Here is a 20407-nt window from a genome sequence, read left to right on the forward strand (position 1 = left end):
CTGCCGCATCTGTCAAATCACTGGCAAACCGAACCAGGTAATTCCTAGTGCTCCTCTCGTGCCTATTCCAGTGATAGGAGAACCGTTCGAACATGTTATCGTTGACTGTGTTGGGCCTTTGCCTAAATCTAAGACCGGTAACCAGTTTCTGTTGACTATAATGTGCACTGCAACCAGATTTCCTGAGGCAATTCCTTTGAGAAAAATTACAGCGCCTGTTGTAACTAGAGCACTTGTAAAATTCTTCTCTACATTTGGGTTACCAAAAGTTGTGCAATCAGATCAAGGCACTAATTTTCTTTCGAAGATTTTTACTCAAGTATTATCTAGTTTAAACATAACTCATCGAATTGCAAGTGCTTATCACGCTGAAAGCCAGGGGGCGCTCGAACGTTTTCATCAAACGTTTAAGTCAATGCTCAGAAAGTATTGTATGGAGACAAATAAAGAATGGGATGAGGGTGTACCGTTGCTCCTATTCGCGATCAGGGAGGCAGTTCAAGAGAGTCTTGGATTCAGCCCTGCTGAGTTAGTCTTTGGACACACTGTGAGAGGACCCTTGAAGATGCTTAAGGAGGACCTGATGTCTTTTGAGTCTAGCCCATCACTGAATGTGTTGGACTATGTGAGCAAGTTCCGTGAACGATTACATAAGGCTTGTTCGGTGGCAAAAGAGTCACTCGAAGTTGCGCAGAGAAAAATGAAATGTCTTTTTGATCGTAAATCTGTACAGCGTTCCTTCAACAAGGGCGACAAAGTGTTGGTATTGCTGCCTATGGTAGGCTCCGCGTTATCAGCACGGTTTTCTGGACCATATGAGGTGGTCAGAAAAATTAGTAGCACAGACTACGTAATCGGAACGCCCGATAGAAAACGAAAGACTCGTGTGTGTCACGTGAACATGTTAAAGACCTTTTATTGCAGAGGAGCTGTCCAGCCTGATGTTTCGCCGGTAGAGGAAACTGCTGTTCCTATGTCATCTCCTGCTCCTGTCTCGGTAGCATGTGCTGCCGTTGAACTCGCTGATCACGAGGATGGAGTTATTATACGTCACACTCACCAGCAATGTGCACGACTTAAGAACTCTGAGGTAATGTCTGACCTTACATCTTTGATATCGCATTTAATTGAACAACAAGGATGTGATATTGTGCAGCTACTCAATGATTTTCCTGCTTTATTGAATGATGTACCTTCTCGCACCACAGTTTTAGAGCACGATATTAATGTGGGTGATGCTGTTCCGATCAAGCAACATGCGTACCGCATGAATTCAGTGAAGAGAGACCTTATGCGGAAAGAGGTTGAGTATTTGTTGGAGAATGGATTGGCTCAAGCCAGTTGCAGTCCCTGGAGTTCTCCGTGTTTACTGGTACCGAAGAGCGATGGCACTGCTCGGTTTTGTACTGACTATCGTAAGGTCAATGCCGTAACTGTACCAGATTGCTTTCCATTGCCGCGTATGGAAGACTGCATTGACAACATCGGTTCGGCTCGTTATGTCAGTAAATTAGATTTATTAAAAGGGTACTGGCAGGTACCGCTTACGGCTCGTGCTTCTAACATCTCCGCCTTCGTGACACCCGACAGTTTCATGCAATACTCTGTGATGGCTTTCGGCATGCGAAACGCACCGGCTACTTTTCAACGACTCGTAAATCTTGTGTTGTCCGGGGTGCCTAAGTGTAACGCATATCTTGATGATTTGGTAGTTTACTCGTCCGACTGGTCAGAGCACATCTCTTTATTGAGAACTGTTTTCGAGCGATTAGAGAAAGCTTCGTTGACCTTGAACTTAGCTAAATGTGAGTTCGGTCATGCTACAATCACGTATCTGGGGAAGGAAGTGGGTCAGGGGCAAGTGCGCCCAATCGAAGCGAAAGTCACTGCGATATCCGAATTCCCTGCTCCAACCACCCGTCGAGAACTTCGTCGTTTTCTAGGGATGGCCGGCTATTATCGCAGTTTCTGTAGAAACTTTTCGACGATTGCACAGCCGTTAACTTCACTCCTCAGTCCGTCGCGAACGTTTTTGTGGTCTGCTGAATGTCAGCATGCTTTTAACTCGGTCAAAGATCTTCTGTGTAATGCACCTGTTTTAGCCGCTCCAGACTTTGATTCTGCTTTCAAACTCGATGTAGATGCGAGTTATGTGGGTGCTGGAGCTGTGCTAATTCAAGGAGATAAAGATGGTATTGACCATCCCGTCTGTTATTTCTCTCGTAAGTTCAACAAACACCAGTTAAACTACTCGACGATCGAGAAGGAGGCGTTAGCGTTGCTGATGGCCCTTCAACATTTCGATGTGTATGTTGGATCAAGTGTTAGCCCAGTTACAGTGTTTACCGATCACAATCCGTTGGTTTTCTTGTCTCGCATGTATAATCAGAATCAGCGTTTGATGCGCTGGTCTCTGATTATGCAGGGATACAACTTAATTATCAAACATAAGAAAGGCGTAGAAAACGTGATCGCGGATGCACTGTCTAGAGTTGCCTGTTGCGGCGTCTGAGTACATTAGTTTGAACAACCATATGTTAGTTTTTTTTTTCTACATATGGTTGGTTCTTAAGGGGGAGGGTGTTACGTTCCACGTGCGTTTTGTTGGCGTGGGAATGTTGATGTTTTTGCTCGCTGATGCACTACACGTGTGTTGTGCGTTTATTGAGTTTTCTTTCTGTTTAATCCCACCTCTAGGTCGCTGTGACTGGCTGACTCATCCGTCAGTCATCATTAGGGCGGAGCACCAGAACCAATCAGAAGCAGTCCAGCTGTTTAAGAGAGACGGCGGGTTCATTCACTTTTGGCTCTTCCTCTCTTGCGGCAGCAAGCTGTTATGCGGCGTGCTGAGTTTTTGTGTACTCCTTGAGAGTTTTTGCCTGTTTAATCTAATCTACCTGGAGAAGTGTGCTATGTGCTTTAGTGATTATATTTAGTAGCTTATTCGTACGTGTGTATTACTATGTGAGAATCTAACAAGAGTTTAGCTGCAGAGCTATTTTGGGAAGGAACATCAGGTCAGTATATCGCGATATACATTCTGCCCGTAGCTGCTTTTGTGTATATACACACCAGGTAAGAGGTGAGCGCCAACCCTTGTATTTTTATTATTAGTCAGGTTATTTAGGCGCCGTATGCGCGAAGATTTCGGTTTGTTTTCTGCATTTTTCTTTGGTTAGGTTTAGGGACTAGTTAAGGATTGTTTTGTTATGTTTTGTTATATTCTTTGGCGCCACTTAGGTTCTTTCCCAATTTTCTCTTTTTATTTCTTTATTTATTTATTGCACTGTACATAGCCCACAGACATATACTTGCCTTGACTGGATTCAGTGGCTACGGCTTGTTGTAAAATAAAACTCCAGTCAAGTTTCTCTCTCAGAAGTTGTCTGTCATGATTCCTTCCACCACATTCCGCACACCAGTAGTGTTTTAATATCTTTAATGTTATGTATATTTCCTAGACACGTTAATATCGTAACAATCATAAATGAGTGTATTCCCATATTCATGATTCATGTTTTCCACAGTGAAACCGCGAGTCAGACTGATTCAGAAAGCAAACTCAGATTCTGGAGGGTTTCGTGTGAGTTGTTTGGCAACAGGATTTTACCCTCGTCACATCAACCTGACCCTGTTCTGAGATGGACAGCCTGTATCTGATCATGAGATCACTGGAGGAGATCTGCTGCCCAATGGTGACGGGACGTACCAGATGAGGAAGAGTCTGGAGATCAGTGCAGACAAACACAAATACAGCTGCTCTGCCACACACCTCAGTCTGGACAACAAACTGGACATTGATTTGGGTAATAAGTGCACATGAGACTAGTGCACATAATATAACTGATAAATTAGTGTCTTTGTGACCTTATTTGTCATATTTCAGAGTATCCAGGGGAAACGTTTGAGTCAGTGCCTTCTTCTTGTGGTTTTGATACCGGGGTTGGTGTTATTGATGGTGGCTGTAATTATATGGATCATTTTATGGAGAAAACGGCATTCAGGTAATACAATAAATTAAACCGTAAAACAAGTCGATAAGGAATAGTTCCTAAATGAGATGACATTTAAAGATCATTTTGTAAATAATAATGTGGTTAATATTTTTTTAAATGATTAATGTCTGTTTCTTAATTTCCTGAGTTTTGTTGTTGCTTCCTCTAAAGGTGACTACTCCTCTGCTTCTAGTGAGTATTGTCATGTGTTCATTTTTCATGTTATGACCCCCGGTCATACTTTAATTTGAATTTACATTAACATTACATCAACTGTCATTTTGATTGAAAAGAATATTTCCTAACTATCTGAACTTCCTTTTCAGCAACGGCAGATTCATAAGGTTTATAGGTAAAATAAAATGACTGGCTTAAGAAAGATATAACATCCTTTTTTGGCTAAATTGTATCTTTGTAATTGCTGAAATGTTGTTAAAATGCTCTCACATTTATTATGTAGTGTGTAGAATTAGCTACTGTTTACAGTTTTTCTCAATTGTTTTCACACAAATACTGGTACCTGAGATACAATGACCACAACATGTAACTCATTCACCAACCCCCTGAACCAATTCTGCTAAACTACAAGCACAATTCCTGCTTTACACTCAAATTGCAGTTCTAAAACACACTTTTTTCAAAACACTACACACAATTCTCTGCTTTTGGCACAATTTTCATGCAGAAAACCTCTTGTTTTCACAAGGAACACACTGCCATTCAAATATGCACACTGACTCATCACATGGGCAAACACCCGTCACACAGTTTTACATTCAGCAATCAGAGCTTTAGCATAAAAGGGCAACAGGTCAGCTCTTCAATGGAGCAATGGATGCCAAGATTTGATTTTTTTTTATTTATTTTTTTACTGTAACTGTATACAGTCAATTCTTCTGTTGTTTTGTTTGTAGACCACTGTATGTGCAGCTTTGTGTTAGTTGGGAATGTACACTGTGTACATTGTTTTTTGTGGAAAAAATAAAATATATTTGTTACCGTGTATTTGTGTGTTCTGAGTATAAAAACAATATTCTCAAATATTTTACAGCACACTTATGTATGTACTGTCTGTAGTAAGTGTAACACTGAACAAAAAAAAGGCCTAAGTCATTATGATGAATGGAGAAGAAGTGTTTTACATTCATCATAGTGTTTTACATTGAGCACATCAGTGTTCAACTGGTTCTTATAAATGTCTATTCATGTGAGGGTTTGTGTGTGTCATTTGAAAACAAAATACCATTTTGAGAAGAAATAACATTGTTTTGAATGTAAAGTTGAATTTTGCAGGAGAATTGAGGGGGTTTGCCCATTGTGTGTGTGTTTTTGGATTTGTGTGTAGAGTTCTGAGAATATGAGGCATGCTTTCAGAAAATGTGTGTAAACAATCGAGAAAAACTGTAATACTCCTGTTTACTGTAAAACTGTTAATGTCTATTTTATTTTCTCATTTTACATTACTTTATATTTTGTGGCTCATTTTTGTGCTAACTTCAGTCAATATGTGATTGTTCATCCAGTTTTCTAATTATTAATTTATGCAACAGTAATATTTTCACACTATTTCAATATTTAAAGTTTCCCACTAATTTGTTTATGTGATTACCCTATGTGAAAAATAGATATACTTAAATGTATTTTACATTTATTTTATGCTAAGTATATTAAAAATACATTTACATATTTATGTAGTTACAGTAAGATGTGTGTGACCATCATATGAAAGTAAAAGAGCACACACAAACCTTATTCTAATATGGAATTGTATTGGAATGGTTAAGAGTGTTGGTACGTGACAGGAGGGCCTCCACTCAAGGAGACAATATGATGAACACATCTAAGAATATTCCCCATATGGTTGAAATACCATCATTTGCCTAGAAAGATAACATTCTGGGAGTCAAGACTATAAAGGAGAAAGGATGCCCTCCCTTCACTGTCACACTCCACTCTGTGTGACTGTACACTGTAAAAAAATTGCTGTAGTTTTGCAGCTGTTTGCCAGTAACTTACTGTAGATTTAAATTTATGTTATTTACTGGCAACAGTTTGTTCAAAGTTAAATGAACATTAAACATTAACAAGTCTTTGTCTTTAAAAAATAAAATTATTAATTAACAATCTAATGCAAAGCATTCTGGGAACCAGAAATCTTCATCAACCTTTTTCTGTTTTTTTTTCCTTCAGATTTTGGTTCCCAGAACGCTTTGCATGAGGATGTTATTTTAGTTTTATTCTGTAAAGATAAAGACTTGTTAATGTTTAATGTTCATTTAATTTTGAACAAATTGTTGCCAGTAAATAACATAATTTTAAATCTACAGTAAGTTACTGGCAAGTAGCTGCCAGTAATACTGTAATTTCTACAGATTTTTCTAACAGTGTACGACTGATTGCCTTTTCTTGCAAGAAAATACACCTCATCAAAGACTATTGGAAATGTATTTCTCTTATTCAGTGATAGAATTCTCCCTGAAGGTTCTCGAGGTGACGTTAAAGCGACTCAAATTTGGCCTTACTTGTAGCCCAGCCTCCCTCATAGTCATACCATTGACAAAGACATGGGCAACTACACTGTAAAAATAAAAGGTGCCTGGAGGAACCTTTTGGGGTTCTTCACTTTGCCACACCGGCAGAACCATCTGTAGATCCTCTAGGCACCCTTTAAAAAGGGGCGGTTCTCTGAGGAACCACACAGGTTTCCTGAGGAACTCTTATATAGCACTGTGTGGAACCACTGTGGGTGCCTCCAGGAACCAAATTTCAATTTTTTTTTTTTAATTAAATTAATTTCATTTTGTTACTACGGTTACCATAAACTTCTATTATAATAAACAAACTGAACCAAATACAAAATAAGAATGGTTTATTACATATTTTAAATCCATTTTAATACATACACTTCAATGCACTTGGGGAAAAAAGCTAGTAATAGATTAATATCAATGAATACACACAAAAAAAATTGAATAATACATAAGTAACATGAAGTAAGGTCCCATGAGCCAGAAGCGGAGGGGAGGGACTTAGGCTCTCTATGAGGACGATGACGACACACGGTCAAAACCGATCAATAAACTAAACACAACAGTTAAAGAACTAAATAAAAAAACAAATTGACAGCAAATGAGGGACACATGTCTAACATGGGCTACATAATAAACCTCTACGAGGCGCGCGCACATACAGCCAAAGCCCAACCAAAGCCCTCCTTGAAGACAGCTGGCGTCGCCTTTTATAGCCAGCTTCCGGCGGAGCGTCATGGAGACGAACGAATCCCAGAGGATGTCAGAGGATCTGAAGCCAATCAGAATCTGATAACAAGACACAGATCATAAATACACAAACATAATCGTAACAACTGTATTTGTCAAATCGCTGAAGAGTGGAGTATTCATAAAGCAACTATTTATCTTAAGATTATTTATGATGTTTTACACTTTGCTATTAAAAATGACTGTGTATTTTCTCAGTTACTTTAATGCTTCTTCCACAATTATCCCTCTGTGCTAAATGTAGTCTATATATCTGAGATTTAAATAAAATTGTGATTTAACACCATTTGTACATTGCTATTTTTTAAAAGTGAAACAATGTGTTACCTTAAAAAAAGCGGCATAACTCTCATGTTACGGTTGTTCCAGGAAATAAACTTGTTTAACTTGTTACAAACCTTGTTACCTGATACATACTGAAAATGTCTGTATAGATAAAGACTGTTGTAGCAATGAAACAACATGAAATTATTAGTTTTCCTCTGTGTGCTCTCATTTCCATCGGCTGTTTTTACAGGTAGGGTTTCATAGAATTTGCATTTGAACCAGATTCTGCACAAGGTCTTATGTATTTTCATTTTTTGCAACCCTTTTATTTTACACATTTACACAAACTTATTTCTTTGTTTTTGTAGGATCTGAACATTCTGCCTTTGTCTCAGATTCTGAAAAGAAAGTGATTTTTTTATACCTTTTCTCACAGGTTCTCACTCCTGGTGGGCGCTGCTAACTTACATTGAAGGAGAGACGCCATTTCCTGCATTTAGTGCTTTATATATGTTGGATGACATTACAGTTGGATACTTTGATTCAGAGAAGAACAGCTACGTTCCAAGAGGAAATAGAACAAATGAAGATGAGGAGGGTGATTACTTAAGTCATAGCATAAAGGAATATATCCGTCCTTTTATTTTGCATAGACTTGCAGGAAAATTGCTTAACACAACAGCAGGTAAGTTCATTGAGACAAATATCATAATCTTTTAAAGCACTGATATTGGGAGTATTGAGGTCAGTTAGTCTTGAAATAAGATGCTGGAGTGTGTTTTGACATCTGATATTCTTCTTGATCTAAACAGGTCCTGTAGTTTTGCAGATACTGAGTCTGTGTGAAGTGTTGGACAATGACAAACCCGGGCAAATGATCACTAAGATTGCTTTTAATGGCTCCACTACAGACGAATTATGTTTTTTTGATGACATGTTCACATATAAAGGCATAGAAAAACGATCAACTCTATTTCAGGAGATAAACAAATGGCTTCATGTAAATACACTTTACCCAGACTGCACAACGAATCTCAGGAGTTACCTTAAAAAGAGAGAAACTCAACGGAAGAGGAAAGGTACTTTTCCACTGTTTTCTCCCCTGCATTTACTGGATATGCACTGCCAGCCCATAAAAGCAATTACATTTTGTGTGGTTTTTGAGTCACAGATAAAAGGAAAGGTGACACAAAATGATAGAGACAAAATAGCTTGAAAATGAGTTTAAAAACTTTTTCTATGAGTGAACAGATGCTTAATCTTCACAAAATGTTAATTGACATTATCTACAAGTTGAGAAAATGTAGAAAGATTTTTTTTTCTTTGAGTGTCATAATTGTAGGTCTACTGAATGCTAAAAACTGCATCATAAATGAGTGTATTCCCATATTCATGATTCATGTTTTCCACAGTGAAACCGCGAGTCAGAATGATCAAGAAAGCAAACTCAGATTCTGGAGGGTCTCGTGTGAGTTGTTTGGCAACAGGATTTTACCCTCGTCACATCAACCTGACCCTGTTCAGAGATGGACAGCCTGTATCTGATCATGAGATCACTGGAGGAGATCTGCTGCCCAATGGTGACGGGACGTACCAGATGAGGAAGAGTCTGGAGATCAGTGCAGACAAACACAAATACAGCTGCTCTGCCACACACCTCAGTCTGGACAACAAACTCCACGTCACTTTAGGTAATGATTTGGTTTTGAGAAAATAATAAAATCTCCCAGTAGTGCTTGCCATTTGTTTGTGTCCTTTTTAATGTGTTTGTTTTTAGAATTTGATCCTGGTGAACCATTTAAATCAGTGATTCTCCCAGTGCTGATAGTTTTGGCTCTGCTGTTGGTGTTTGGGACCGGAGCCGTCATATATAAATACAGGAGGAGACGAGCAGGTAGGATCTACTCTGGAAGGAATGAAAAATACAGCATATTTAAAGTCACATATTATAAAGTCGCATTTTTCCTTACTATACAGTAGTGGCGAAAAACAGTGACAAAAGAAGTATGTGCAAAATAAAAGAGTAGGCAAAAAGTCCCCGGATGACCTATTACTCTCAGCGAGATTCTGAAGTGCACATATAATGGACACTTTACTATCCCATGAGGCCACAGTAGAGGATTTGTGAATGGCGTGCAGTGTAACAACTCAACTGACGCTGGCAGGTCACGTGATCCAGATTACATTCATACACTCATACTATATAGAGAACATACTTTTTTAATGGTTGCAAAATAAGCATACATACTCAAGAGAGTATGCGATTTCAGATGCAGCCCTAGATATATCCTCAAGGAATTTTTATTAATGCTTTTTAACTTTCTTTCATGTTCTAGCATCATCTAAAGGTGATTATTCCTCTGCTTCGAGTGAGTAATTTGTTTTAAATATTCTTTGTAAATATTAAATATATCTTTGTATTATTATCACATCAGAGTGCAGTAAAGAGTAAAATGTATTATTTACAATTACAGTTGATTACTGGATACTATAAATATTATATTTATTTTGTAATTTAATAATGTATTATTTTTCATTCGCAGATTCTGTTGACTAATCAAAATTTGATTTCATTTTCAGCATCTGAAGAAAGCACTGACACAAAATCAACACATGAAGCAGAAGAGGAAGTTACACAGATGAGTGAAGCATTAAGTAAATGAACTAAGTGTAAAATTAAGATGATTGGATTATTGTAAAAAAGTTAAAATAGTAACAGTAATAACTCAGTACATATTCAATCTTGAGATGACAAACAAATCTTTTTTTAATATTTTGTACAGATGCTCATATAGCATTGCCTGCATCTCATTGCTTCTGTAAAGAAAATAATTTTAGACAATTATGTCATTCAATAAAATCCCAAAGGTATTTCACCATACACTGTAAAAAGATTAATGCTATACATTTTACACGAAAATACTATTTCAGTTTTCTACTAATGTTAATTCAATGTGTTACTTGCTGTTTCTTTGTATTATTGGTGACATTTACTAGACATTTCTGAATAGAAATGGTTTCAAAGTAAATTATACACCCTTTTTTCAGTGTAGTAGCCAATGAATTCATTTCATTTCTTTTTGCAGTAAATTTTAACCAGCTGTTCCCAATTATATTATTTAATTAAGTCATTTTTTGTATTTGTGCTCACTAAAATGATTTTATAGCAGCGTTTGTATTGTGTTTTCAAAAATGTATGAGGAAAAAACAAAGAAAATGCAATTTTATCATATATTTTAAAGCATTTAATTGAAAAAGACAATAAATAAGCAATATATACAAATGTAATCAATAGAAAAATATGTTATCTGATAAATAATTACAAATAATTAATGCAACAAACAAATAAAGTCTTGCTTTTGGCGTATCCTCTCTGTGTTCTTCATTGATAAAACTGATGGCTGTATGTAGCGTCATGTGTTGTTGTGCAGGGAAACTGTTAAAAGAAGAAAAAGGGAATTCAGCTCACAATTAAATCACTGTGCAACAAACAAATAAAACTCTTAGGTCATTATTAAATAAACATTCAGTGTCAGTGTAAAGAAAAGCCTCCTTACCATATAGGATTGCGCATCTCTGAAGTGTGAAGTAGAAGGAAAGTTGTTTTCCATGTGTTGTGTTGAATCGCTGAAGGCTGTGAATGTTGGACAGTTCTGGACGTTGTCTTGCACGTGTTCCTCTGGCCCATCCAGACACCAGGCTTCAGTCTGAAGCCTTTCTGAAGTATCTTGTGAGAAGCATCTTGGTGATGTTTCATGGTTGGAGGTCTCAGTCTGTTCCAGCTGAGCAGAAAGGTACGAGATGTAGCTAATAGTGAGGCGAAGGGTCTCAATCTTGGTCAAGGTTTGTCCAGGAGGAGCCACAGAAGGAGGTAAGTAGTTTCGGACATGATGGAGAGCTTTGGTCAGATCCCTCATCCTGAGCTTCTCTCTTTCGCTGGCCGTCTGACGCTTCGTTCCAGGGTTTTTGGACCTGGAAAGTCTCTTTCCCTCAGCTGGAAGAATTATTCTGTTTTTTTTAGCAGGTATGCAGTCGATGTTGGGCTTCCCTGCAGCCTCCGGTTGTCTTCCAGCTCTCCAACAGCTGGCAGGAGGTGAAAAACATCCCGAATCAATGGAGGAGCTCGGAGAAAGACTTCCACAGGCACTGAAGTACCCAGCATCAACGCTGGTAGGTGATTCAAACTGGAATTTGGCTCCCTGGAGCATATAAGGAGAGAAGTTAAACTCCATGGTTGTGATCTTTCAGCTGAGGAGATGTTTCCTTCTCGTTCTCTGGTACCTGAGTGAATGCTAAAGAGCTGGAGGCAGAAGCCCAATATATCCAGGATGAAGAGGTGTGATGTTGCACCTCCACAAGGCGCTTAAGAATTTCAAAGCGGCAGAGAGACGTCACACCAGGGGCAGGGGGTCTCTGGGAAAACTCACATCACTTCAAGCACAGGTGGGAGGTGGTAAAATAACATTCATCGGTGCAGGACAAGTTCAATATACATTTACAATTAAAGAGTTTTTTTCATTTGTTTTTATTTATTTAAGTTCAGTACTACATGTTGGGTTTTCATATTTCATGTGGACTTTCCATAGACATGATTTTAATACTATACAAACTGTATATTCTATCCCCTAACCCCTAAACCTATCACAGAAAACTTAGTCAAAAACACAATTTAATACGATTTATAAGCTGTTTTCTTCACGGTGACGAAAAAATGTCAAGGGTTTCAAATATTGCCATCTTTAGACATTTTGTCCCCATAATGTAGGGAATACCTAAACCACACACACACAACTTTCTGCATTTTTACATAAAAAATAAATAAATTTAGTATGATTTATAAGCTGTTTTCCTCATGGGGACCAAAAAACAATGTCCCTACAAGGTAAAAAAAAACAATATGGAAATTTGGTCCCCATAATTTAAAAAAAATAGTTTAAACCCATATTAGGGTCATATATGGACAAACCCCACCTTTGGTTTAAATTTATAATAACTTTTTAAAAACCTTGTAGGTTTGTCCATATTTGACCCAAACATGGACTTGAAACAACCCAGTATTTTTAAGAGTGGGTTTACCATGACCACATTTATTAATGCATTCATTCTTTATAAAATTGTTTATTATTTGTTGTAAATGTAAGTAAAGAAATTTAAATGTCTTAAGTTCTTTTTATAAAATACTTGCCCTCTCAGAGTAACACATCTTTTCGTGAAGTGTGTAGCCTGTAATCTGTCAGTTGTTCACAGGTTTTTGTTTAGACAACTGACTTTTACCTTTTATGACCTCATGGGAACTCAAGAAGGATATATATATATATATAAAAAACGGCATATTTGAAATGGTTGATTTTTAAAACACAGTTTTACTTAACTCAGTTTTACTTCAAATGACAATATAATTAAAAACGCAACTAGTGCAAAATGGCTGTTTATGACGCATCTGCTTTTCGATTTGAAGCCAGATGAAATATTGCCGGTTGTTGTTGTTTTCTTCTCTGAGGTGTAAGGTGAGCTCTTCCTCAGGCCTGGGCTTGTGGATTGCAGCTTCAGTGTGAGTAGCTCTGAGGAAATGGTTCCCAGACCTCAACGTGTCACTTTTTGCTCCTTCCTGCCCCGTGCTGACCTCAAATAATTAGATTTGGACTGTTCCCAGACAACACACTGATCTGAGACAAGATCAGAAGAAATGACATTTAAAAATGAGAAAGTTCTAAGAGGTCAGAAGGGCTTTCAAATGTCCATCTGACATAATGGTCATGGTTTTTGCATTTAACACGGTCTACTAGATTAAAAAAATATAGCAAACTCACACAACGCGAAACTAAATAGCAAACGCAAACTTCAAAAAACACAAATTGTGCGCTCAACTCATTAAAAATGTCACTGGTCACCGTTAATTCACCGAAATGTTGATTTAAAGTCTCAGACCTCCCTGCAAATGAGCTGACTTCTCCCTTTTCAAAGCGTCTTAGTTTTTCCTAAAGCATCAAAGGTCGATTAGCACATCAATCTGAAGTGTTTTTCTTATCCTCGGTTAAATGTTGATTTGAGGTAAACAACTAAATCGTCTAAATCCTTTCCTCCCAGTGCTCTGTAAACTGTGTATTGAGTTGCAAATTAGCATATCAGTCACAGGGTCAAGGGTATCTAAAGCAGAGGCCTAGTTCTAATTACTCAGTATCTCGCACCTCGGGACGGTCCTGAAACGCATGCAGCGGCCCGACCCCTCTCGCATTAGAGGATTATGAAGATAAGGATGCATGAAGTTCAGGCTTTTGAAGCCGGGATCATCCACTCCAGACTTAGAGGTGCGAGATGCTCTTTTTTGTTGACCTGTAGTTCATTAAGAAGAGCTTTTATTTGCACAGGCCTGATTAGTGCTTAGCTGACGGTGAGGCTTTTGTGTAATGAGCTGGAAAGACTTTGGGAATATCATGTTATTTCTTTTGTTTTATTTGTATAGTAGAGTTTAAATAGTATTAAATATAATTTAGCTACTTGTAATCTGATAAATGTAATCTGAAAATGTAATCTGAAAACGTAATGTGTAATATACTAAAAAAATATTACATATAATATTTTAATAATTTCTTAACCCAGTTTTTCTGATCAAGATACAAGCTGTATTTAAGTTTCTGACTGATTTGAGTTTTTTAATGGACGATATCTCGAGTCAAAATATATTAATGCAATTTAATTATGTAAATGAGACATTAAACATGCTGAAATTAGACATTTATTTAGCAAATTTTAAACTACATTTGCTTTAAAAAACGTGGAGATGAAAGCAGAATAAGCGCTTTTAATGATTAGAATATTCAAATATTTAAACAAATATTTGCTAATTATTTGACCTGGCCATATATAAAGCAAGGTATATACCTATTTTATGCTTGGAGAGAAAGATGTTCCAATTAAAGGGATAGTTCACCCAAAAATTTAAATTCTGTCATCATTTACCAATCTTTATCATAATTTACCATCATTTACAATTTTGTCAAGTTGTTCTAAACCTGTATGAGTTTCTTTGTTCTGATGGAGAACAAAAATATCTTCACATAAAAGAATATATTTTGAAGAATATTGGTAACCAGACATTTGTGGTTCCCCTTTGACTTCCATAGTATATATATATATATATATATATATATATATATATATATATATATATATATATATATATATATATATATATAAAAAAAACACTATAAAAGTCAATGGGGACCAGAATTACCAGCCGATAAGAAAATGTTTTATAATTACCAGCAATCTTCAAAATATCTTCTTTTATGTTCATCAGTAGAACAAAGAAACTCATAGGCCTACAGGTTTAGAACAACTTGAGGGTGAGTAAATAATGACAGAATTTACATTTTTGGGTGAACTATCCCTTTAAGAAACTTCTATCTGTCTCATTTAGTCCGTTAGACCACCAGAGGGCCTCAAAGGTTTTTTCTTTTTTGTAAAATAATAATGTAAAAAAGGATGTAAAAGTTAAATGTCATTCTTGATGTACAAATGTTCAAGAATAGTATCTTTTTAGGGAGTTTTTCTAGACATTGTCGCCTTCAGCTTATTCAATATGGCACTATTTCCAGTGAAGCTGCTTTGAAAAAAAAAATTATGAAAAGTGACATGCAAATAAAGTTGAATTGAAGTGAAATTATTCTAATATTGGGAAGAAAATCATGTTGTTGTCGTCAATCAAATATTTTTTCCCCCAGATTATATGATGTGTTATGGCTTTTTAATATACATGAACACTTATAGCTGCCTTTATATGTTAGGAAGCATTTAACCTTCAAAAAAGGGATCATAATATTTCAATTTTGTCTTGCTTAAGCCATTGTGCTGTGCTGTTTTTCTTTTTCTTTATGTTGGGTTTTAACCGCATATTAAATTAACTTTATCTGCTTGAATCTGTGGTTAATCTGGCTGCAAAAGCCCATTATCAGGATTTGGGGTGTAATTTGCATGTTAATGACTAAGGTGAGACTCAAAGCTTCTCCATTAGCACTGTAACTGCCTGTCACTGGGGCCTTTTTTAGATTTCTTTAATTCTCTCCCGTGGCCTCATGGGATAGTAAAGTGCCCATCATATGCACACTTCAGAATATCTACAGAAGTAGTATCATCCGGGTCCTTTAGCCTACTTTTTTTTTTTTTTTTTTTGAGTAGGCCTACTGTGAATTCTGACATAGGCCTACTTCTTTTTTCACCTTCTAGGAAGTATGTGATTTCGAATGACATGAAGAGGAGGAGTCATGCAATAAAAACATTGCTGTGCTGCTGCATGTGGCTTGTGGCTGTAAAATTGTGCCATCTTATGGAGACATTAGACATTTCACCACAACTAAACAAACCAATACTAACCAACTGCAGCAGGACAGCAGCGCCATCCAGCAGTCTCAGACCGGAAGTTAGGGTGGAGATTATATTATTGTTAAGGTTAGTTTTAGTGGTGGGTGAGGTTGGGCATTCGTTATGGTGGAGCTTATAGTTATAGTGAAGTTAGGGTTTGTGGTTGTGCAGGGTTAGGCAATCGTAGCCTAAGCTCCATAGTAACTATGACTAGCGTGGCTGTGACTGAGGGATAGACATACCGTGTTTTCAATGCCATCAAGTGTAGGCTAAATCTCTTAGATCACTTATAATTTTCCACAACTCATGTTGTCTGGAGTTTTTTTGTCTATACTGAAATTCTTGGAAAGATATTTTTGCAGTGTTTCGTAAGGAGAACAATCCAAAATCACATTAAACAACAGTAGACCTACAACCCACGGAAGTGACGTATGTCTATCCATCACAGTCACATTGTTCACCTGTGAATAAGATCTATAGTGCTACAATTCTGCAATTATACTGTATCTCCAACAAACAGGGATTCCTGTTGCCTCAGTGATCATTCTGGAATAGGTTAGATATTCTGGAATAGGAACATATTCATATCAAAATTCAAATAGCTTATTATAGGCTACATTTAAAGTTTTAAAATAGGCCAACATATTTAATATATATATATATATATATAAAATCAACTTTTAGCATTTTAATAATTTGACAGTCAAATGCTAATATATATATTAAATATGTTGGCCTATTTTAAAACTTTAAATGTAGCCTATAATAAGCTATTTGAATTTTGATATGAATATGTTCTCAAACCTATTCCAGAATGATCACTGAACACTATATATATATATATATAAAATCAACTTTTAGCATTTTTTTCCCCCATATATATATATAGGTAAGTTGTATAATAATAATATAATAAGTTGATTTTAAAAAGTGAAAACCTTTATTTATTTATAATTCAACAAAATCTTGAAGTAAAAAGTTAATTTCATTTTCAGTTTCAAATTAATACACAAAACCAAAACGGTGACATTTAGATAATTTTTTTATTATAAATATCAATAAATTAGTACTTTTGTACAAAAAACATAACATACAAAATATATAATATTAAAATAGACATCTTAAAATAAGATAAAACAATATATTAAAATACATTAAATACTGTACAGCGGAGTCCATAAAATAAAATATTTGAAAAGTTTGAAATATTAGTCCAATGAGAGTTTTATCCCCAGAATTCCGGAGCAACCGGATAGTGGACGGCTTTGTTGTAGCCCTAAAAAGAGAGGACAAAAGATGGTAAGTATTTTATACAGCATTTAGAAAGCAAAATATTCACATTTGAAAATTGAATTAACAATAAATCACGCAATATGCATAAACAAAGTACACACCTGATATGTTGTGGCTGTATCTGCATACAAAGGGCTGGCCAGAAGAGATTCTGAGCTGGAGTTGAAGGAATCATCATAAGCAGGTGTTTCCATGCCCATGAAAACCTGATGACAATCTGTTTCTGTTTGCCTCAAGACATGCTCTGAAGGTCTGAAGGTGCTTTGACACAGTTCTTGATGTGATGTGCTGAATCCCCAATACTCTGGCGTTGAATTGCCCTGATATTGAGATGATTCTTGGTATCTAGAAGCTCCAAGGTCCCTCATCTGGCAGAGAGACTCTTCGCTGAGGCCTAGTTGAGCGGACAGATAGGATATGTAGCGGATAGTGAGGCGAAGGGTCTCGATCTTCGTCAAGGTTTGGCCGACAGGAGCCACTGAAGGAGGTAAGTAAGTCCTGAGGTGATTGAGAGCTTTGGTCAAGTCCCTCATTCTGAGCTTCTCTTTCTCACTGGCACTCTGTCTTTGCTTGCTAGGGTTCTTGGAGCGCATTCTTCTAGTTCCGACACGGGAACATGCACCGTCCTGATGTAATGAACCTGAAACGGGTGCTTTGGCACCTCTGGAAGGTGGAGAAGAACTGTTTTGAAGCTGGGCTGAAGGAGAGAAGTCCATGTAGGAGGTAGGAGACACTGCCTCAGGAGATGAGATGTTGTAGAACTCAGAGTCTGAGCTCGGGCAGCTCCAGGAGTTCTGTGTGAAGTAGCGGAGGAGTGGAGAAGACACGTCCATTCTGTGTGGTTAGAGAGGGTCAGTGATGCTGGAGGGTTTGCTGGAGGGAGGATTTATACCAGCCTCAGGCCTCAGAGGTGTGAAGTGACACCTCCACAGGCCTCTCCAGGCCACCACTGTCTGTCTCAGGCCAGACTACAGTGAGAGAGGGAGAGAAGTCCAGTCCCGATGTGGGAACCTACAGATATGAGTCATCAGGTAATGTGTGATTTTTCACCCCTACCCAGCATCAACTTTTTTTTCTTCTGTTTTTAACATCAAGATCTCCAGTAGTATTTGGATTATTTCCAATCCATAAATAGAAACACGATAAAGTGATATTGAAATATATGTGAAAAAGTGGTTCATTAAAAAATATTCATGCTAAGTAGCATTTGGCAAATAAAAAAAAAATGCAGACTGTAAAGACTGTAAAGTATACAGTCAAATATACAGTAGTCAATAAACAAGTAAAATATACAGTAGTCAATAACATGATAAGATATATATATATTTTTTTTTTATGTTTATTAAAAAATGTTTTATAACTGTATATCACATGCCGCTGTCCTATGGTCAGCTTTGAATAATTAGTCAAATATTTTTGAAAATATGATCACATGATATATTTTTTAAAATAAAATAAATATTATTTGTACCATATCTATCATTATTTCAAATTCCCCACGGAGTATAAATAAATATGAAATGTTATATGTAAAATCTATAAGCTTACATATGATATATATATATATACATATGTGTATACATGTGTATATATGTGTGTATATATATATATATATATATATATATATATATATATATATATATATATATGTGTGTGTGTGTATATATATGCATATATATATGTGTGTATATATATATATATATATATATACACATGCATACATACATACATACATACATACATACGTACGTACAAAACATTTTTTTATATAGTTTTATGCCAAATAAACATGGCATAATTTATAACAAGAAAGTTCCCTAATGCAACGTTTTATAGCCATTGATTATCAAATAAAGGATAAATCTATACCCTGCTTTCTCTGATTATTAAGAAACCATTATACAGACGATGATGTGTGGTCAATAGGTCACAGTTGTAAGGGGACAGAGGCTTGGGTCATTCTCTCACAGCCAAGGTGTTAAACGACACCTCTAATGGGTCACATTAAAGGGTCCACTGGTCAGTTGTCTGTGTGAACCTTTAATGGAATTTCACACCACACATGTAACTGGGCTAATGAGGCTGGCTAAACAATATTAAGAGCCATCACACTAATCTACTGCAAAAACTTTTGAGAAATAAAGCCCATTGATTTGTAGACTGTTAAAAGCTTTTAGATTCCATTTTGTAAACTTTGATTAGCATTAGCATTGATTAGCATAGTGTGCTGCAACATGCTGCTAATTTCAAATTTATAAAATGGCTCAAAACACTAAAAAAAATCAATAATATGTGATTTGAAAACATCTTAGAAAGCTATTGACTACATATTTGGACTCTTTGAAGGTGTGTGGGTAAGTGTGTGGGAGTTTAGACTGGCACCTCGAAGTGGCACCTTGAGAACCACTATAGGTGCTAAACCTGTGAGACACAGTTCACGAGAGTCTCCGTGACCTCGCCGAGATCAAGTCAAGAGGTCATCTTCTCAGAATCCCTCAAGTGCACTTATTTCTATTTCAAACTGTGCAATATTAATATTAATAAGAAATGTTTCTTGAACATCAAATCAGGATATTGTGACACTGAAGACTGGAGTAATGATGCTGAAAATTCAGCTTTGCCATCATAGGAATAAATTACATTCGAAAGTATATTAAAATAGACAACAGCTATTTTAAATTGTAATAATATTTCACAATATTACTGTTTTTTTCTGTATTTTAAAATGCAGTCTTGGTGAGCAAAGGAGAGTTCTTTCAAAAACATAAAATATCTTACTGACCCTATACTTTTGAATGGTGTATTTTTACTTATCCGGCAAATATAGTTTGTGTTGCAGAAGGTTGTTGAGACATCTCAGCTAACATCTGAGTTTTTGCACGATGACTTGTCCTTTCAAGGCCTTGGTATGACCTTTGTGATTGTGAACTTTCCGTACCCTGGTCCGAGAGCCGAGAGGTGCCAGGACTGTGGTGATCTTTGGCACCTCGGAGGCATGGAGAGCGAGACAGTTAGAATCTATTAGTTCAAAGTCTTATAAGACCACAGCGTTCATCTTTTCACAATCTCAAAAGGAAAGAAATGACTATTTTATTAAGGCCCATGTTTCTATTCAATCCTACCATTTAAAGCAACAACTTTTATCCAAATCAACCTCTCAACCTTCCCATGGGAACTACAATGTTTTCTCTTTTTTTCCCCTCCTCTCATGGC

At 36.6% G+C, this 20407-nt stretch overlaps 2 protein-coding genes and 1 pseudogene across 3 annotated transcripts in view; 1 reads left to right on the plus strand and 2 right to left on the minus strand.

Annotated features, from left to right (window-relative positions):
- LOC308684567 (hereditary hemochromatosis protein-like) overlaps positions 1–10203 on the plus strand; it is an 85420-nt pseudogene extending 75217 nt beyond the window's left edge. Inside the window, exons 6-8 of the transcript in view lie at positions 3528–3806; positions 9318–9434; positions 10121–10203. The product of the transcript in view is annotated as a hereditary hemochromatosis protein-like (transcript). The remainder of the gene's footprint in view (positions 1–3527; positions 3807–9317; positions 9435–10120) is intronic.
- A 719-nt stretch (positions 10204–10922) lies between these two features.
- Positions 10923–12743, minus strand: mespab (mesoderm posterior ab; the record flags this gene model as incomplete). The annotated part of the gene is made up of 4 exons (XM_081355832.1): positions 10923–10976; positions 11098–11739; positions 11822–11953; positions 12726–12743. 4 exons carry the CDS (start codon positions 12741–12743, stop codon positions 10923–10925), a joined length of 846 nt encoding a protein of 281 aa, XP_081211958.1.
- Positions 12744–17126: 4383 nt separating this feature from the next.
- mespbb (mesoderm posterior bb) lies at positions 17127–18027 on the minus strand (the record flags this gene model as incomplete). Its single annotated transcript, XM_081355317.1, has 2 exons — positions 17127–17177; positions 17296–18027. The coding sequence occupies 2 exons, from the start codon at positions 18025–18027 to the stop codon at positions 17127–17129; spliced, it is 783 nt and encodes a 260-aa protein (XP_081211443.1).
- Positions 18028–20407: the final 2380 nt, after the last annotated feature.

This window comes from Scardinius erythrophthalmus, assembly GCF_964197995.2.
Source record: "Scardinius erythrophthalmus genome assembly, chromosome: 24".
Classification (NCBI taxonomy): Eukaryota; Metazoa; Chordata; class Actinopteri; order Cypriniformes; family Leuciscidae; genus Scardinius; species Scardinius erythrophthalmus.